General features: G+C 34.4%; 1 protein-coding gene across 4 annotated transcripts in view; it reads left to right on the top strand.

Annotated features, from left to right (window-relative positions):
* RPS6KA2 (ribosomal protein S6 kinase A2) overlaps positions 1–18740 on the top strand; it is a 455741-nt gene that overhangs the window by 303406 nt on the left and 133595 nt on the right. For all 4 annotated transcript variants that reach the window (XM_074188016.1, XM_074188018.1, XM_074188017.1 and 1 more), the window contains 2 exons: positions 3393–3509; positions 17149–17230. In XM_074188016.1, coding sequence (XP_074044117.1) covers positions 3393–3509; positions 17149–17230 — 199 coding nt within the window. The remainder of the gene's footprint in view (positions 1–3392; positions 3510–17148; positions 17231–18740) is intronic.

Genomic DNA, 18740 nt, shown 5'->3' with positions numbered 1-18740 from the left:
TTTTAGAAAAACAATGTACAAACATGACCATGCCAAGAGGAAGTCCGCCAGCATGGTACAGAAACTAGAAAAAAAAATGTCACAAGAGGATTAGTTAAAGAAAATAATAAGGATGTATAGCCTTAGAGAAGTGGAAGTTCAAAAGAGATATGATAATTGTTTTGGGGAAACTTAGAGAAAACTTTCTTGGTAAAATAAGATAATTTTTTTTTGTTTGACTGCAGAAAACAGAAGGAGATGTTGAAGAGTCAAATTTTGTGTCAGTGTAAGGAAAATATTTCCTAATATTAAGAGCTGTCCAAACCTGTTATGGTCTTTTTTGAGGAGGTTATTTTTCACTAGAGTTCTTCAAGTAGAAATTTTTTGAGCACTTGTTAGGAATGTTGTATAAAGTCTCAAATGAAATGTAAGCAATGTACTTTGCAAATTATCATGAAATAGGTTAAAATCAGCTGCTGCTACAGAGAATTTTTGCTCAGATAGACTAGATCCAGGGTGTGAAACTCAAAAATAAATGAATATTCTTAAGGTCCCTGTAGCTACATATTGACTAAAAAGTTGTATGCTAAAATTATTTATGCTCTGTTTTATTTTTATTTATTTTATTAAATATTTCCCAATTGCATTTTAATCTGGTACTGAGGAGTTTTGCAGGCTGGCTACCTAGCAGACAACTCAGGACTTTGAAGTTATGGTTTTTTGTGTCAGTTTGACAATGAGGGTACTACTACTAATGTCGTTTGCAACTCATATATACTTTCACTTTTTTGTGTAATCCCTGTCTATCATCTGCATAAATTCTCCTTAGAGGATCTACCCAACATTCTGGAGACCTTCTTCTTGGTCTCTGTATATTACTTGACAATATACCAATAACAACCTGAGTTACTCATCCATTATCCCTCACCTTTATTTCTTAACTAGGTCACCTCTTTTCTAATCACCCACTTCCTTGATGCCTTATAGTATTTCTTATGTGCAAATTACCATTAGTAATATGCTGCAATGACAGCTAGGTACTATCTAAGGATAGAGTACTAGGCCTAGAGACAGAAAGACCCGAGTTCAAATCTAGCATCAAATACTTACCATGTGACCCTGGGCAAGTCACTTAAGCCTGTGTGACTCAGTTTCTTTTATTTATGAAACGAACTGGAGAAGGAAATGGGGAAACCCCTCTAGAATCTTTGTCAAGAAAACCCCAAATAGAGACACAGAGAGTTGGACATGACTGAACAGCAACAATATATTACACTCTACTTACGCTTACTATGGCTCTCTCCATTGCTTTTTGGAAATTTTGAAAAATGTTCTTCTTGAAAAACATTTATGGCATATAGGACATATAATATGCCTTTGTTAGGGTTAATTATGATCTTTAGACCCTTGAATTTCTTATTCTTCAATGATATTTTCCCTCCTTTCTTACCACCTTATTATTAAACTGTGAGAAATGAAGGGTGTTGTTGGTCTTCACAGGGTGTGGAGGGGGGCCCCTTTGAAATCCATTACAAAGGGGGGAATGGCCCCAGTCAATCCAAAACTGGGAGAGTTCTCCTAATCCCATTCCAAAGATAAGAAACTAGTCCTTAACTGGTCAAGAGTAACCTAGTCTTGACCTTCTCCTTTGCACTTGCTCAAAGAAATCTACTGTTCTTGCTCATTAATGTAATGAGCAGGGTAGGGAAATATATAGGAACCAATGTATCAATTAGATTTGTGACCCCAGCCTATGGTTGGCATGAAGGGGCAGGAACAAAGTCTTTCAAAGTACAGAAAAGAGTTTGTGTGTTGGGATTTCCCCGCCTCTCTCTCCCACCATGAGAGAGGTGTGCCATTTTGTTAAGATATCTTAATAAAAACCACTTTAATCACTCTGGACTGAGTATTCTCAAGCCATTCATAACATAAAAGAATAAGGAAACGTATTAAATAAGCACCAAGCTAATATTAAAAGGTAAAGAATATCAGGGACTATGTTAATTTGATTTAGAGAATATTATCAAATTCTTCATAATTTCTCACTTCAGTCTCTGTGCTGATGTTGCCACACAAGCTACAATTGTCTTTATGGTAGTCTTTTTACTTGCATTCAGCAAAAGTTCTACAATGTGAAATGACTGTGGTCCATGAATCTCTCCTTTATTAAGATTGAGAGCACAGTGGAACCAATTACACTAATTCTGTTTAGAGCAGAACTTGTGAGCTATCATTCTTCCATTTAGCTCCAACTTTATTTTTTCTGTTTAATTTTTCATAAGAATGTTGGTATTGATGTGATTTAGTAACTATAATAGTGAATAAATTCATTGGTTATTCAGCAATGATAATTTTTAAAGCACTAAAGCTTAAATTAATGCTTATAGAAAATTTTAAAACTGAATAATTCTTAATATCATTTGCCTCTTTTCTACTATTTATTCTATCACTGTTACTATGAAAAAGGAAAAGATCTGAAGACCTCCATCCAGATCTAGCAGCTATTCTGTTTAGATAGATAGATGATAGATAAATAGATAGATGGATAGATAGATAGACAGACAGACAGACAGATAGGGACAGAGAAGACAGACGCAAACATATGTGTTTTATGAATGTAGAATGTTCTTATTTAAAAAAGGAAGATGGGGAGCGGCTAGGTGGCACAGTAGATAAAGCACCGGCCCTGGAGTCAGGAGTACCTGTCAAATCCAGTCTCAGACACTTAATAATTACCTAGCTGTGTGGCCTTGGGCAAGCCACTTAACCCCATATGGCTCGCAAAAACCTAAAAAAAAAAAAGAAAGATGAATGAAATAAATAGAAATATTGAGAGAACTGCTTTTTCCTAAGCATTTTAGGCATCACTTAAGAGTGCTGCTATTCTTCTTACTTTTAATGCTTATCATGGGTGCTGCCAGCACAGAAGCGGCTCAATAAATGTTTTTTTAAATAAAAAAAAATGGCCTTTAGGAAAGAAAGTCTGAAAAGTATATAGTTCATAAGTGATTGGATATTTTTTCCCCATCAAATGGAGCACTGATGCTGGCAGTTTTCAAAGTGACAAATAAGAAACTTCTAGAATATGTTAGCAGATATAATGTGGGGAAAAAAACTTTAAAAGTCATGGGAGGAATGAATATATATATATATATATATATGCACATATATAAAAGAAATTTAAGAGAGACAAAGTATCTGATAAAAACTGAGGTGATCAATTCATATCAGTAATAATATGCTTCTGTATTTTAAGGATAAAATTGATTGTCTTTTCCTACTAGCAAATTCTGTTTCTTTGAAAAGGAAACAATTTGTTTTTCCTTGCTTCTTCATTAATTTAATATGTCGCATTAAAATGATAATAAAACTAGTTTTTTTTTTATAATACATGATCTCCCTCTCTTTTGCAGGAAGAAGGCATTGTGAAAGAAATCGATATTAGTCATCATGTAAAAGAAGGATTTGAAAAAGCTGACCCTTCCCAATTTGAGCTCCTGAAAGTTTTAGGGCAAGGTTCCTATGGAAAGGTAAGTCAAAGAAATGTTAGATATTGTAGAGGTTTTCTGTGAAGTTGACAAAGGACATAATGGAAATATTGCATGATTCTTGGCTACTGTTAGTAAACACAACTTAAATTGGTATTACTGGGAGCCTACATACACAAAACAATGGTTAAAGTATTTTGATTTAATTTGATTTGTTTTCTGAGGGTTGTGTGATCCCCCCAAAAAGTGTTCTTTATTATTATATTCCTCTAACTAATATTGAAGGGAGGGAAACTTTGAAAGAGAATCTCATTCCATGTAATATGTTGTTCATTTCAGAATATGTTGGGATTCTTCTTAAATTCAGGATGAGTTGGTAAAAAACAGGGAAGAGTTCACAAAATCACTATTTTGTCTAAGAACATTTTCTTCCTCAAAAATTCATGATTTCATGTGCTGATGATACCTTAAGTAGATATCCAGTTCTTTAGAGAGATGTTTCTGTTCCCCTTCTTTTTCCTTCCTGCTTTCTGGCCAGAGGTTTCAATTTATTCCCAAGCAGTTATAAAAACAAAGTGGTAAGTCAAAGTTATCATCCTTTTTCTTATAGAATCTTAGGATTTTTTTTTATATGAAAGAAACATCTGACCCATACCTGAAAAAGAATTCCAAATAAAACATACACAAATGGTCATCCAGTCTTTGCTAGAAAACTGCCAGCAAGAATGTATCTGTCATTCCCAGAGTCAGACCATTCTAATTTTGTATAGGTCTGATTGTTAGGAAGTAATTCCTTAGGAATTTAGACTTGACTCAAGCCTAAATTTGCCTCTTTAGGTTAATGTTGCAAGGAACATCTGAGATTGGCCTAACTTTATCCTTTTTATAGACAAGAAAATTGAGGCCTAGGAAACAAGTAAATGTGTCCAAAGCTACACAGGTAAATGCCAGAAACTTAGATAGCTGTCATGACTTCCCAAAGTTTTCACTTCTCAAACTAAACCTCTGCAGGTCATTTTAACAGTTCTCAGATGGGGGCGGCTAGGTGGCACAGTGGATAGAGCACCAGCCCTGGAGTCAGGAGTACCTAGGTTCAAATCCAGCCTCAGACAATAATTACTTAGCTGTGTGGCCTAGGGCAAGCCATGTAACCCCAATGCCTTGCAAAAACCTGAAAAAAAAATCAGTTCTCAGATGGCATGAACTTAAGCTTCTTTGCTATAGGGTTTACCTTCTTTCACTTGCTTAATCTGTGTCCTTTACCCCCGCTGAACCACAATTCCTATAAATTCTCTTTAATCCCCTGGAATCATAGGATTTTCTATTTACCATAAACTGGTCATATCTGGTTTTTGATTCAACCTAAATTATCTGGATATTGTGACTAATCAGAACCCCTAGCAAACCTTGACCTTTCCCATCTATCTGAATATCATTCCCTCCTATAAAAATTCTCCAAATAGATAACCTAGGTAGAACAAAGATCTCACTGTTTTGGAGGGGGTTCATTTTATAACCATCTAGATCCGTTGGATAAGCCTATGAATTGGCCAAGGTCCTGAAGCTACATACTAAGCTATATATACCAAGAATGCCTATTATAGAAATAAGCTTATTTAAGTGGTGACCAGACTCTTAGTTAAAAACTAGGGAGAGTAGAGGGTATTTGTACAAATATGGCATCATCTCCGGACATTTTATCATTTACTAAGACAAAAAAAAGCAAGTCAAAGAGTATGAAATTTTTTGGTGAGGATGGGGAATTCTTTAGTCATTTAGTAAAGATGGATTTAAGGTAAAAACCTTTCTAATGTAGATCTAAATTGACTAATACTAGAGAGAGGGTAGCATTTAATGACAACATTTAAATATTAGAAACATATGATTCTAACCTACTTTGAAATTTGCAATATTGTGTATTCCTCAGTTGTATTAGCAGTCATTCTCCAGAATTCCACAGACAAAATTACTATTACAATTTATTATGATTTAGATACCATTATTGACACTGATATTATTTTCCTAAAATTATAACCTTAGGAATACTTTGGAGTTTGGGATAGGACTACTGCCATGTCTTAGTATTAAACTCTGAATGAATGATCTAAAAGCAGTTCTTTTCCATCTTCACTCAGTTGACTTAGGGTAAATAGATGTCTGGGTTTTGTCCTCTGGTACTTACTCCCAGGATTTTGACGTATTAGGAAGACATGTTGGTGAGATGAACCAGTTTCCTCAGTCTAGCCAGTGTACCCTCAAGTGTTTGCAGGCTTTAGTTACATAAGTGGCCTTTCTTGATGAAGCAGCATTCTAGAGTTCAGCCAGCCTTGTACTCTGCAGCTGTGAAGGTTATTTCCTGTCAGGAACTGAGAGAAACAATAATAACAACAGGTGTTGAGAATAGTACCATGTCTATACTCAGTGGATTCTCAGTAAGTGCTTTTCAATTATAGTGACAGGTGGGGCCATGGGACATCTAAAATGTCCCCAGAGACCTATTCATGTGTTATGTTGCTCTGTGTATATCCTGGATTTATATCCTTTGTAGCCTTCTGTCAGACTGACGACTGGCAACACATGGATTTCTGGGACATATGGACTTTAAATAAACTATGCATCTTAGGGCTCACTATTTCAAGTTTAGTAAGACTGCTGACTTTGCAAAGTTGCTATTCTTAACTATGTGCCCTTCTTCAAAGATGTTTTATGTGATAAAACCAAGAACTGGCCCCTGTTGTTTGAACTGTAGGATGGGTGTTATATTAATATTGTTTCTAATCTTTTTGGAGCTGCAGGGTTATATTTTCTGGCACATTGACTCAGTGACATGTGTTTTTCTTTCCCCATAACCACAACAAATATCTATTAAGCACTTACCATGTTCCAGATACTGTGTGCTAAATAAAATCCAGGGATATAAATACAGGCAAAAGAAAAAAGACATTCTATACTCAAAAGAGAAATTAAAAGGGGTTCAAAAGTACACTCATAGTGGCAAAGTCTGGAGAATAAAAAAATGACTGGTGTGGTCCTTTCTTCAAAATGGAGGTGACAGGAATAACTCACCAACAGGATCAAAGTGGGGAGGGAGAAATTGTGGTGGGCTGTGGACTATATATTTATGTAGAGCGATATTTATTTTCATAAATATTTCCATGAGGAAATGAAAATAGTCTTTTAAAATGATCCTCCACTCAGGCAGTAGTCCTTTCTAAGAGAATAAAAGGCAACCACAAACTGACTGCATTTTATCTGCTATTTGCAAATGATGTCATACAAGAGAGGGAAAATGCTTTTTTTTCTAAGAACAATAAATTAAACAGTATAAAGTAGTCATAATGAGTAAGGATTTGTACTTTGCCCTCTAATATCTGTTGTGTCATATCTTACAATGGCACCTCCCTTGGCCTAGTGGTTGTAAGGAAAATAAACTCAACACACTAAATATTCTTTGAGTATCTTATCAATTGAGTAATCACCACTCAATGGTCAAGCATCTACAGAATATCTCATGGACAAAGATGGTGAATTGTTTTGATAGGTTTGATTCTCTTAGCCCAGTAACTGAATAATATTTGTACTATTAGAGATGTTGTCTTTATCTCAAGGTTTAATTCTATTTAGTATCTGATGTAAGAAAAGATTGCAGAGATGCTTTCTGTGCAGAGTAAATATAGGACTAAGACTCTAGAGGATAATTTCCATTTGAGTGAATAAAAAAAAATGCCCTTGAAACTATAGCTGCTTAGTAAGAATGAAGGAAAAGCATAGGATACTCCATTGTCCTCCTACCTATTCCATAGCACATTTGCACTCTTAAAAGTAATTATTTTGGTTGTCTTTTTAAAGAACAATAGCTACAATTTTGCAAAACTAAACCCAACAACAACAAAGATTTATGAAAGACTTAAAAGTCCCAGTCAGCATGATATCCAACCAGTATTCCAGGGGACTGGTGATGAAGAAGAAAAGAGAGATCTCTTTTTGAATAAGGCCAATGTAAAAATTTCTTTTGTTTGATTATGTGTGTTTGTAGCAAGGATTTTGACTCCCCCCTCCCCCCCTCCAGGGTGAGAAATGAAGGACCACTAAACGTTTGATAATTTACACATCCACATATATATTTCAATTATAATATGGTATTATATATCATATTCTAGTATAACATAATAAAATGTCATAATCAAGTAGTAATATAGGCACATATATATATATATATATACACAAAGTTATATATAGAGAGATATATATTGGAGCTTTTTAAAGACTATATAATGAAAGTATAGTAATGATATTGAATTAAACCAAAGTGGAATGATAATGTGTTCTAGTGGAGGTCTGTGGTTAAGTTGAGTAGCATACAAGTTGATGGCACTAAAATAAAGAGCAGAGACATGTTTTCATTATACACAATGAGTATATGCCTCACTTTAAGAAAACCGAACTATAAAAATACTAAACTTATGAAATTATTAATGTTTGCCATATCAAGAAGCTATTATTTGTGAAAAATCAAATTCAATTTGAGTTCTCCTACTTCTACAACATCATTAGTTTATAAATCACAAATATGTTGCTTATTTGTATCACCTTGGGGAGTCTACATATAAGAAGCTTCCTACATTGATGAAATCGCATATCTGAACCATAATAATAATGATAATAATAATAGTTTCAAGTCTATTATATGACTAAATCTATTATGTGAACTGATACACACTTATAATTTTTAATCCTGTGGTGATCTGCTAAGACTCAAGTTCAAATCCTGTTTCAGATACAAGATCCTAAGCAAGTTGCCTGCTTAGGAAAATAAGAAAAATAAAAGCACCTACCTCCCAGGGTTGTTGTGAATATTAGATGAAATAAGGCAAATCTTAAAGTGTTACATAAATGTTGCTGATTTTCAGACCTGTCCAACTCTTCATGACCCCATTTGGGATTTTCTTGGCAGAGATACTGGAGTAATTTGACATTTCTTTCTCCAGTTCATTTTACAGATGAAAAAACTGAGGCAAAAAAGGGTTAAATGATTTACTCAGGATCACATAATTAGTAAGTATCTGAGGTCGAATTTGACCTCAGGTCTACCTGCCTCTGGACCCAACACTCTATGCACTGTCATGACATGACAAGTACATGGATTGGATTTGAGTGAGGGCAGCTGTGCTAAGTAACTAGCCTCACCTTCTCCTCCAGAGTCATCTGGGACCAGTGGCCGTATATGAATCAGAATGACCAAGTTAGCCCTGAATACAGGGCAATCAGGGTTAAGTGACTTGACCAAGGTCGCACAGTTAGCATTAGAGGCTGGATTCAAACTCCTGTCCTCCTGATTCCAAGGCCAGTGCTCTATCCACTGCACCATCTAGCTTCCCTTTAAAAATAAAATAGGAACGTGCAGAAAGGATACAATTGTAACCCAAAGAATGTATTAGTAACAATAATAATAGCTCATATTTATGTAGGGCAACTAGGTGGCACAGTGCATAGAGTGGTCTTCTTCAAGAATGAAAGGAAAAAAACAAACTAAAATTTTATTTTTATCACTCTTACGTCACAGTTTTCTGAAAGCTGTATTTTTAAACTTCTAGAGTCCAAATTCCATAGCTATACATGGTTAGATTAATTATAAATAAATATAAATAAAATAAACTCCACTATTTCAGTAGACTTTTATGTAAGGTCTATTATGTGTTCAGAACTTTGCTAGACACTATGAGGATTAAAAAAGAAGTAAGGAAGACAAAACATTAATACATGAAGTTTTTGAAAAGCAGTAACAGTGAACTGCTCCATTGGGTAGTTTGATGTTTACAAAGCACTTTTTCAACAATACTATTATTAAGCAGATAGTGTAATCCTTAGCAACCCCATTCTATAGAAATAGATGATGATATTTTTGTCCTTCATCCTCAAAGAACATCATGACACAGGATAGGTAATACCATAAAAAGCACATGAACTGAATTTAAGTGAGGGGAGGCTGTGCTAAGTCACCAGCCTCACTTTCTCCTTTGGAGCCAGCTGGGTTCAGTGGTCAGATATGAATCAGGACCACTGAAGATGACCCTAGATGGAAGGCAATTGGCTCAAAAAGCTTAGGTCATTTATGTTAAGTCACACAGATAGTAAGAGACAGAAGTTGGTATTTGAATCTGAGGGGACTAATGTCAAATCCATTGGTCCTTCTGTTCCATCTTAGTAGATAAGGCATTATGTGATTAAGTATCAAAATAAATTTTTCAAATAATTTAAGAACCTGGAGCTTAAAAGACAGAAAGATCAAGTGACCCAAAATAATCCAGGAAGATATTCCCTACCCTGTCTTTATTGTCCTTTCCTGTTACATATTTGCTTTTAAACAAAGGGAGCAACTCTTAGTTTAAAAAAGAAAATAAATTTTTATTTTCATTTATTTTATTTTTAAATTATAGAATAAAATAAGCATTTCCATAGAGTAGCATAATTTAAAAAAAGATTATCGCACATGAAACTATAACTCTATTATGTACAATTTGATATTTCTTTAAAATAAGTGATAAAGCCATAATGTAATTTTTCCTTTTTCCTTCTCTCCTTCCCCCTTCCCTATAGATCAGACACAAATATGTATATGTATATTATATGTATATGTATATCTTTATCTATATAAAATTACTCTATAATTTACTTATCAGCTTTTTCCTAAATGTAGATAGTATATTCTTTCATATGACCTTTGTAGGTAAATTGGATATTTATAAAAGTAAAATGATTTATCCACTAAAAATTATTCTAAAAATAATATTGCTTTATCTATACCCAATGTTCTTTTGATTCTCCTCATTATTTCATGGAAGTCTACTCATATTTTTTCTAAAATTAACCAACTCATTATATCTTATAGCACAGCAGCATTCTATTACAATCCATTTGCCACAAATATAACCATTCCCCAATGGATGGACATCCTCTCAATTTCCAGTTCTTTGCTAACACAAAAAGAGTTGTTTAAATATTTTAGAGCATATAAATTATTTTCTTTTTTCCCCTAATCATCTTTGTACACAGACTTAATAGTATTGTTGTGTTGAAGAGTATAGGTGGTTTAATAATTCTTGGGGCTTAATTATAGATTGCTCTCTAAAATGGTTGTATTGGGTCACAATTCCACTAACAGTGAATTAGTGTCAGAATTTTCCAATATTTGTTGCTTTCCCCTAGAACCATTTTAACCAATCTGTATAAAATCATATTTGAAGGTTGTTTTAATTTTTATTTGTCTCATCAATAATGAATAAGAGCACTTTTTCACATGACATAAATTGTTTTGATTTATTTTAAAAAATGTTTGTTTAACCTTACACCCTTTACCAAGATAAGATCCAAATGGTTACAGGACATAGACATAAAAAACAATACTATAAGCAAATTAGAAGATCAAGGACTAGTCTACCTGTCAGATCTATGGAAAGGGGAACAGTTTATGACTAAGGAAGAGTTGGAGAACATCACTAAAAACCAATTAGATGATTTCTATTACATTAAATTAAAAAGTTTTTGCACAGATAAAACCAATGTAATCAAGATCAAAAGAAAAGTAGTAAATTGGGAAACAATCTTTACAACTAATGATTCTGACAAAGGACTCATTTCTAAAATATACAGAGAACTGAGTCATATTTTTAAAACAAAAAGCCATTCCCCAATTGACAAATGGTCAAAGGATATGCAAAGGCAATTTACAGATGAGGAGATCAAAGCAATCCATAGCCATATGAAAAAATGCTCTAAATCATTAATTATTGGAGAAATGCAAATTAAAACTTCGCTGAGGTACCACTTCACACTTCTCAGATTGGCCAGTATGACCAGGAAGGATAATGATGATTGTTGGAAGGGATGTGGGAAATCTGGGACACTATTACACTGTTGGTGGAGCTGTGAAATCATCCAACCCTTCTGGAGAGCTATTTGGAACTATGCCCAAAGGGCAACAAAAATGTGCATACCCTTTGACCCAGCAATACCACTACTGGGTCTATACCCTGAAGAGATGAGGGAAAAGGGTAAAAACATTACTTGTACAAAAATATTTATAGCAGCCCTGTTTGTGGTGGCAAAGAATTGGAAATCCAGTAAATGTCCTTCAATCGGGGAATGGTTTAGCAAACTGTGGTATATGTATGTCATGGAACACTATTGTTCTATTAGAAACCAGGAGGGACGGGATTTCAGGGAAACCTGGAGGGATTTGCATGAACTGATGCTGAGTGAGATGAGCAGAACCAGAAAAACACTGTACACCCTAACAGCAACATGGGAGTGATATTCAACCTTGAAGGACTTGCTCATTCCATCAGCGCAACAATTGTGAACAATTTTTGGCTGTCTGCAAAGGAGAGTACCATCTGTATCCAGATAAGGAGCTGTGGAGTATGAACAAAGTACAAGGACTATTCCCTTTAATTCAGGGGAAAAAAACCCAGATGTCTTATGGATTGATCTGGTTACCTCTGAGAATTCTGTTCTCTTTAAGGATATGATTTCTCTCTCATCACACCCAATTTGGATCGAGGTACAACATGGAAACAAAGTAAAGACTGACGTAGTGCTATCTGTGGGGTGGAGGTGGGGGGAGGGAAGCAAGATTGGGGGAAAACTGTAAAACTCAAATAATATCTTTAATAAAAATTTAAAAAAAGAAAGTAAAAAAATGTTTGTTTATATCCTAATCTATTGGGGAATGATGTTTTCTTGTGAAAATGACTTCTAATAGTAGCATTTCAGTTGGGGAATGATTTGGGGACTTTTTAGAGTCATTCAAATGATATATATGTGTAGGAAACATTTTCTGTTCTTGTGCAGAGGAGATCACAATCAGTTTCCTTATTTGGCTTAATTAATCAATATAAAGGTTTGCTTACTTTAAGCTGATCTTTTTTAGAGAAGATGGTAATTATGTTAGTGACCTCTGAAACAATGTATGATAACCAATTGACTCATTAATTTGGAGGAGACTGAAGACCAACAGCAATCTTTCATTATTGAGAAATAGCTAAAGAGTAGCTAGAGTTGGATAATTTTGTGGTTTATAATTTTGCTTATCTTCGTTATACATATTAGTGTAGGGTGCCATTTTAAGATGATATGGCATATAGCCTAGATTGCTCAATATTGTACAATGCACTAATTGCCTAATTCCCTTGCAGTGTGGCATTCTGAGTTACTAAAATGATAATTCTAATAACAAAATGTAGAAGGCTATAAAAATTACTTTTATTGGGTGCTAAGGATTGAATGGTTATTTTTAATAAAATTGCCCAATGTTGTTTCAAAACAGTTTTCAATCCCTAGGGTTTTATTTCCAAATTATATTAGTAGAAGAGATGAGGCACGAAGAGAGAAAAATCTAATATATAACACAAATGGGTGATGATGTACCATAGATCTGAAAATGTGAAAAAAGTTTGCCCTCCATTTATAGGATTGAAGTTTTATTGTTCGTTTTCACTTTTTGATTTGCAAGGAAGGGTCTACTTATTTTTTAAGTCTTTTTATCATTAACTATAAATACATAAACAATCCTGAACATTTTTTTATGCAAGATAGAAGAAAGGAACACTAGGAAGAAAAAGGAGATTGCACAGTTTAATTACATAACAAATTTAATGTGATAGCACCATCACTGACCTGAGCATCAGTGTCCCTTTCTGTTCTTTTCTATGCCCTCTTCTATATGTTTTTTCTAACATTTCAGTGATTTGATTTTTTTCTTCATTTTTTGCATCACTATCACTACTCAGTTCCCCACCCCTACACACAAAATAATAAAGTTCTCAGCTGTAACAAATAAATATAAGCAAAATAAATTCCTACAATTGACATAGATTTTTATGCCTGACTTCTTTCTAAGATTTGTGTCATATATGATTTCCTGGTCTCCTTTTTTTATTTCTTCCTTTATCTTACATTGTAGCTATTCTCTGGGGAGTCTAGGTTGGTAGGTAACACATGAGCAATCTTTATTCCATCCTATTCATTTTGCATTTTAAAGCCCTTCCAATTAAATTTGCAACTTTCAAGGCAAATATAATTTTGTCAGTTTTTATTAAGTACACTCCATTCCTGACCAAGAGAACATAAGCTGTGGTTCTGAAAATCAAATTTCATTCTCAGTTTAACATCTTTGACATTTGTTATTTATTTCCTAAATCTAATTCTTTTTAAGTCATTAATTTTGTATTACATAAGGTCTTTGGTTTCTTGTTGAATATCAATTAATTATTAGCAACCAGTGGTGACATTTGGGTTCTTGAAGTTGACACTAAAAGAACAATCCTTGTCCTGAATGATTATGTATTCACCAAGTTTGTCTCAGATCTATGATTTCAGATGTTTTTTGTAGACCTTTGGTCTACACTGTTCGTTTGGTCATTCACTGCTATGAAATTGGGCCAAAAGAAGAATACAACTTCAGTTCAATTATTTCTTTCCATAATATAGGTAGCATGGTATTTTGGGAAAATCCAAGTTAAAAGGATCTGGATATAGTACAGGCTCTTGTGTTGACTACCTGTGTGATACTGGCCATCACTTTATCATCCTGAGCTAGTTTCTTCATTTAAAAAATGAAGGGTTTAGCCTGAACCATCTCTGGGCTCCTTCCAGCTGCTAGATCTTATGTTTGATATAATTTATCGAAAGAAAAAAGAAAAGAAAAACAACCCTACTAAGGTTATCTGTCAAGATTTGCTAAAAGGATTGTATATGGAATATTTTTTGTTGACAAACTTTTCTCTCACATCCACAAAAAGAAAGGAAAAAGAAAAGCCTTCTAAAATATGTATAGTTAAAAAAAATATCTCCATTGTCTATATCCAAATTCTTTCTGCATATTAGCTCTCTCAAGAGGTGGATACTGCTTTTCATCATCAGTCCATCAAGGCTGGCTATTTGTAAATTGTTCTCATATAAATTGTTTTCTTGAAACTGCTTACTTCATTTTGCATCAGTTTAAGGTTTCTGAGGTTTCTCTATAGCTATCCATTTTATCATTTCTTATGGAATTCAATAGTATCCCATTCCATTTATATTCTTTATTTAGTCACTCCCAACTTGGTAGATACCCTCCTAGTTTCCAGTTCTAAATGCTTTTGTTCATTTGGGTCCTTTACCTCTTTCTTTGATTTCCCTAGGGCAGAGGTAGGGAACATCTTGTCCGTTGGCTGATTAAGGCCAGCAAAATCATTTGGTCTGGTGCTGCCAAGATAATTGCAGGCAGGACTCAAAATTCAATAAATCTAAGAGCTTTTGAGGGATGAATTAATTAAATGTCTTACAAGATGTAGCAGGTTAATTTTGAAGTTTTAGCCCTTGGCAGAAAAAGGTTCCCTACCCTTGACTTAGGGTATGGGCCTTAGTAGTTGTGTTGTTGGGTCAAAAGGAATATAAGGCCTTACTTTAAGAACTTATTTCTTCTTTTCTGGTACTTTACATGTAATTAGGGCAAACTGCACCAAGATAAGTGGTTGTACCTTCATACCACATGATATGAATGACAAGGTACAAGCTTTAATCTGCTATGTAGTGTGTCTGAAACTTTAATCTACTATGTAGTGTGTCTGAAAACGTATCTTGGAGTTTTGGTAGATTCTAAGCTCAAACAGGTGACAGGAGTATGATAACCCACAGAAGTTTAATATGATATTGGATAACAATAAAAAAAAAAAGCTGAGGAATAAACAGGTGATAGCCTTTTGTCATTGTTCTTTTTCATATTTGAAGTGGACCAAGTCTAGTATGCACTCAGAAGGCTCTACCACAAGTCAGGCACAAATAGTCCATTTGAACATTAAGGATGGAGATGTCTCTAGATTTCTGAGTCTCACATTTTTTTGTACTACTGTGATTCTGCTTTCCTTGAAGAGCACAACAACTTCTTTGATGTGGTGGCACCATGCCAGATAGTCCTATGCCCAGAGTCTCACAATCAATACCAAAGTTCTTCAGAGAGACCTTGAGAATGCAGCTTCTTCTGATCTCCATGGGACTGCTTGCCTTGTGCTAGTTTTTTGTAAAATAATTTCTTAGATAAATATATGTTTGGCCTTCAGGCTACTTGACCAGCCCACCAGAGTTACCCTTCAGCACTAGAGTTGAATGTTTGGCAATTTAGCTGGAGAGAAGACCCCAGGGTCTGATACCTTATCTTGCCAAGGAATTTTCAGAATCTTTCTAAAATAATTCAAATGGAAGCAATCCTTAGGCCATATATGTAACATGGAATCCTATTATGGGGACCTGAGTTTAAGAAGGACATTTATAAATGAAAATATCCAAAGGAGAGCAACCAATATGTAGGTCTTGAGTCCACATCATATAATTATCTATTGAAGGACTGGGGGATGTTGACTCTAGTGAATAGAAAACTCAAAGATCACATGATAGCTGTCTTCAAGTATTTGAAAGGTTCTAAAGTAGAAAAGAGATTAGATTTGTTCTACTGGATCATACAGGGCAGAACAACGACCAATAGGTAAAAATTCCAAAGAGGCAAATTAAAGAAAATGAAAGTAAAACAATTCCCAAAGTGGAATGGTCTGTCTCGGGAGAGAGAGGGCTCCTTTTCATTGGAAGTCTTCAAAAAAATGGTTGGATGAAATGTACACATGTATATGAACAACTTTTACTGACCTATTCACTGCTGAGGGGTGGTGGGGTAGAAAGGGGGTAGAAATTTGTTGGGAAAAAATATGTAATTTATGAACATATAGGTGCATGAATGTTGAAAGGCTTTCACGACAGGTAGTTGGAATAATAAAAATAAAATATCAGAAAATTTTTTTTAAAAAAAGAAATGATTAGATGAGCACTTCTTGGGTATCTTGTAGTAGGGATTCTTTCAAGGATCTAAATGACCACTGAGGGCCCTTCCAACCCTCCAACTCTGGTTCTGGAAGATTTTGGTCTTATTAAAACCATTCATTTTTTTAGTTTAAAATTCAATGTACTGCATTCATTGTAAAATTCACTGTACAATTCATGTACAGACTCTGGGCATTTTCATTGGAGGTCTTCAGTGCCTGAAATTTTCTCCTTCCTCATTTCTGGAGTCTTTCCAAGTCTAAGCTAAAATTTTACCTTCTATCAGAAGCCTTTCCAGATCCTCTTAATACTAATGCCTTCTCATTGCTTCTTATCTCCAATTTAACTCATATACATCTTGTTTGTCTGTAGCTGTTTACATCCTGTCTCCTATTTATTTGTGAACTCTGTGGGAGCATGGATTACTTTGGTTTTTTGTGGGGAGGAGCATTTTTTCCTTTCTTTTTATTTATAGTGCTTAACTCAGTGCTCAGCACACTGCAGACACTTAATAAATGCTTGTTGACCACATGACCCAATCTCTATTTTTTAATTTAAAAATCAAAATAAATTAAGCTCTTTGTTAAAACCACAAAGTATAAGTCATAAATGACATTATGAGTAACTATTTAAAACAATGACATAAATTTGAGTAAGATTTAAGGAAATATATGATGCAATATTTTTCTTATTAATCTTTAATAATTCGCTACTAATTCCAGTTCTTTCTTTCTTGCTACACTGGAGGAGAATGCTTGTTTTTCAACTTATCCTTTCTTTACAACTTTTATTGAGCTGTCTGCCCAATAACTATAGATGTTTTTCCTCCTAGGTGTTTCTCGTAAGGAAGATCAAAGGTTCAGACGCTGGACAGCTCTATGCCATGAAGGTTCTTAAGAAAGCTACATTAAAAGGTAACAATTCTGAAAATGAAATGATTTATTCAATTATTCACTGAATTCTGCTTTGCTTGTTATCTGTATAAAGTATATAGTGTATTAAGTCTCAGAAGCTTCCAGCCACAATCACCAAAACAACAAAAATACTTCTGGTCCTCTGTCACTGATTGGGAGTAAATGGTATTAAAAACTAGTTTGTGGCTTTTGAGAGGATTTTCTGGTCATTTAAGCCAATTTCAAAAATCATTTGGTATGAAGCACATTTCTCCCCTTATTTTCAGTTGTAATGTAGCCTTTTAGAAATAATCAAAACTCAGAGGGAAAAAAGGCAAGTTGCTATGATTATATGAGGTACTATAAATCAGCCTAACCATCACACATCAGTGGCTTGCTCAGTGTACAATGAAATAGGTTTCATTGGATCTGTTATTCTCCTTTCTAATGCCTGTTGCTATGTTCTGGAAATGTAATGCAACAATTTTTAGTTCAGATTTCTTCTCTCTTTTTGTGAATGAGTATTCAAGGGGGAAAAAAATCCAAGACCATTTGTATTAGTTAAAATCTTTCTCTTTACTGTATCACCAAACATTAACTGAATATAAATGAACAAGATACTGTTAGGTCTTAGACAGAGTAGAATTTGTTCTGTGCCTTGAAGGATCTTGCCACCAAGAGGAGTAAATGTCCCAAAAGAGAAAGTCCATTGCTAAAAAAAACAAAAAGCCTTAATCAGGGATGTAGAACAATAGATGGTCCACAGGAAAGAAACAGAGATGTAAGTTAACACCCTCTAATTTCAGATAAGTAGTAAGACGCGAAGAGACGAAAGGGAAAAAAGTTTCTAAAAGTTATATTTCTTTTTTTTCCTTCAGCTTATTTATCCCTTTTGTCTTTTGCACAATAGTCATTTCCCGTGTACCCTGGAGTTCCATAGAACTCTCTTGTAACGAAGAAAAATAATTGAGCAAAACCACCTTCCACATTATTTGTATCTCAGAGAAACTGTGACATTCAGTATCTAGTTTTCTTTTATCTTCTACATAGTGAAGAATGGTGTGTTTCAGTATCACCTCTAGAAGCTGTTTTTCTGAAGACTTTTATCAGATAATACTTTTTTGCATTAGAGCAATTGACCTGAATCTGTTGATCACAAATCAAATATATCCTGGAAAATAGTCATATCAGATAACTGTAGAAAAAAAACACACACAAAGTAACAAAACAGAATCCAAACCTGAATCAGAAGTTTGTAAGATACTTTAAAAAGTGACAATTGAATTGTTGGAACTACACAGTAGATTTAATCCTTTTCCTATAGATAGTGAAAGTGGAACTTTTTTTTTAGGTTTTTGCAAGGCAAATGGGGTTAAGTGGCTTGCCCGAGGCCCCACAGCTAGGTAATTATTAAGTGTCTGAGGTCACATTTGAACCCAGGTACTCCTGACTCCAGAGCCAGTGCTCTATCCACTGTGCCACCTAACCATCCCTAGAAAGTGGAACTTCTAAGGAGTAAACAACTTTTAAT

The sequence above is a fragment of the Macrotis lagotis genome, chromosome 5 (assembly GCF_037893015.1).
Source record: "Macrotis lagotis isolate mMagLag1 chromosome 5, bilby.v1.9.chrom.fasta, whole genome shotgun sequence".
Taxonomy (NCBI): domain Eukaryota; kingdom Metazoa; phylum Chordata; class Mammalia; order Peramelemorphia; family Peramelidae; genus Macrotis; species Macrotis lagotis.
This window is presented reverse-complemented; position numbering and strand designations above follow the sequence as displayed.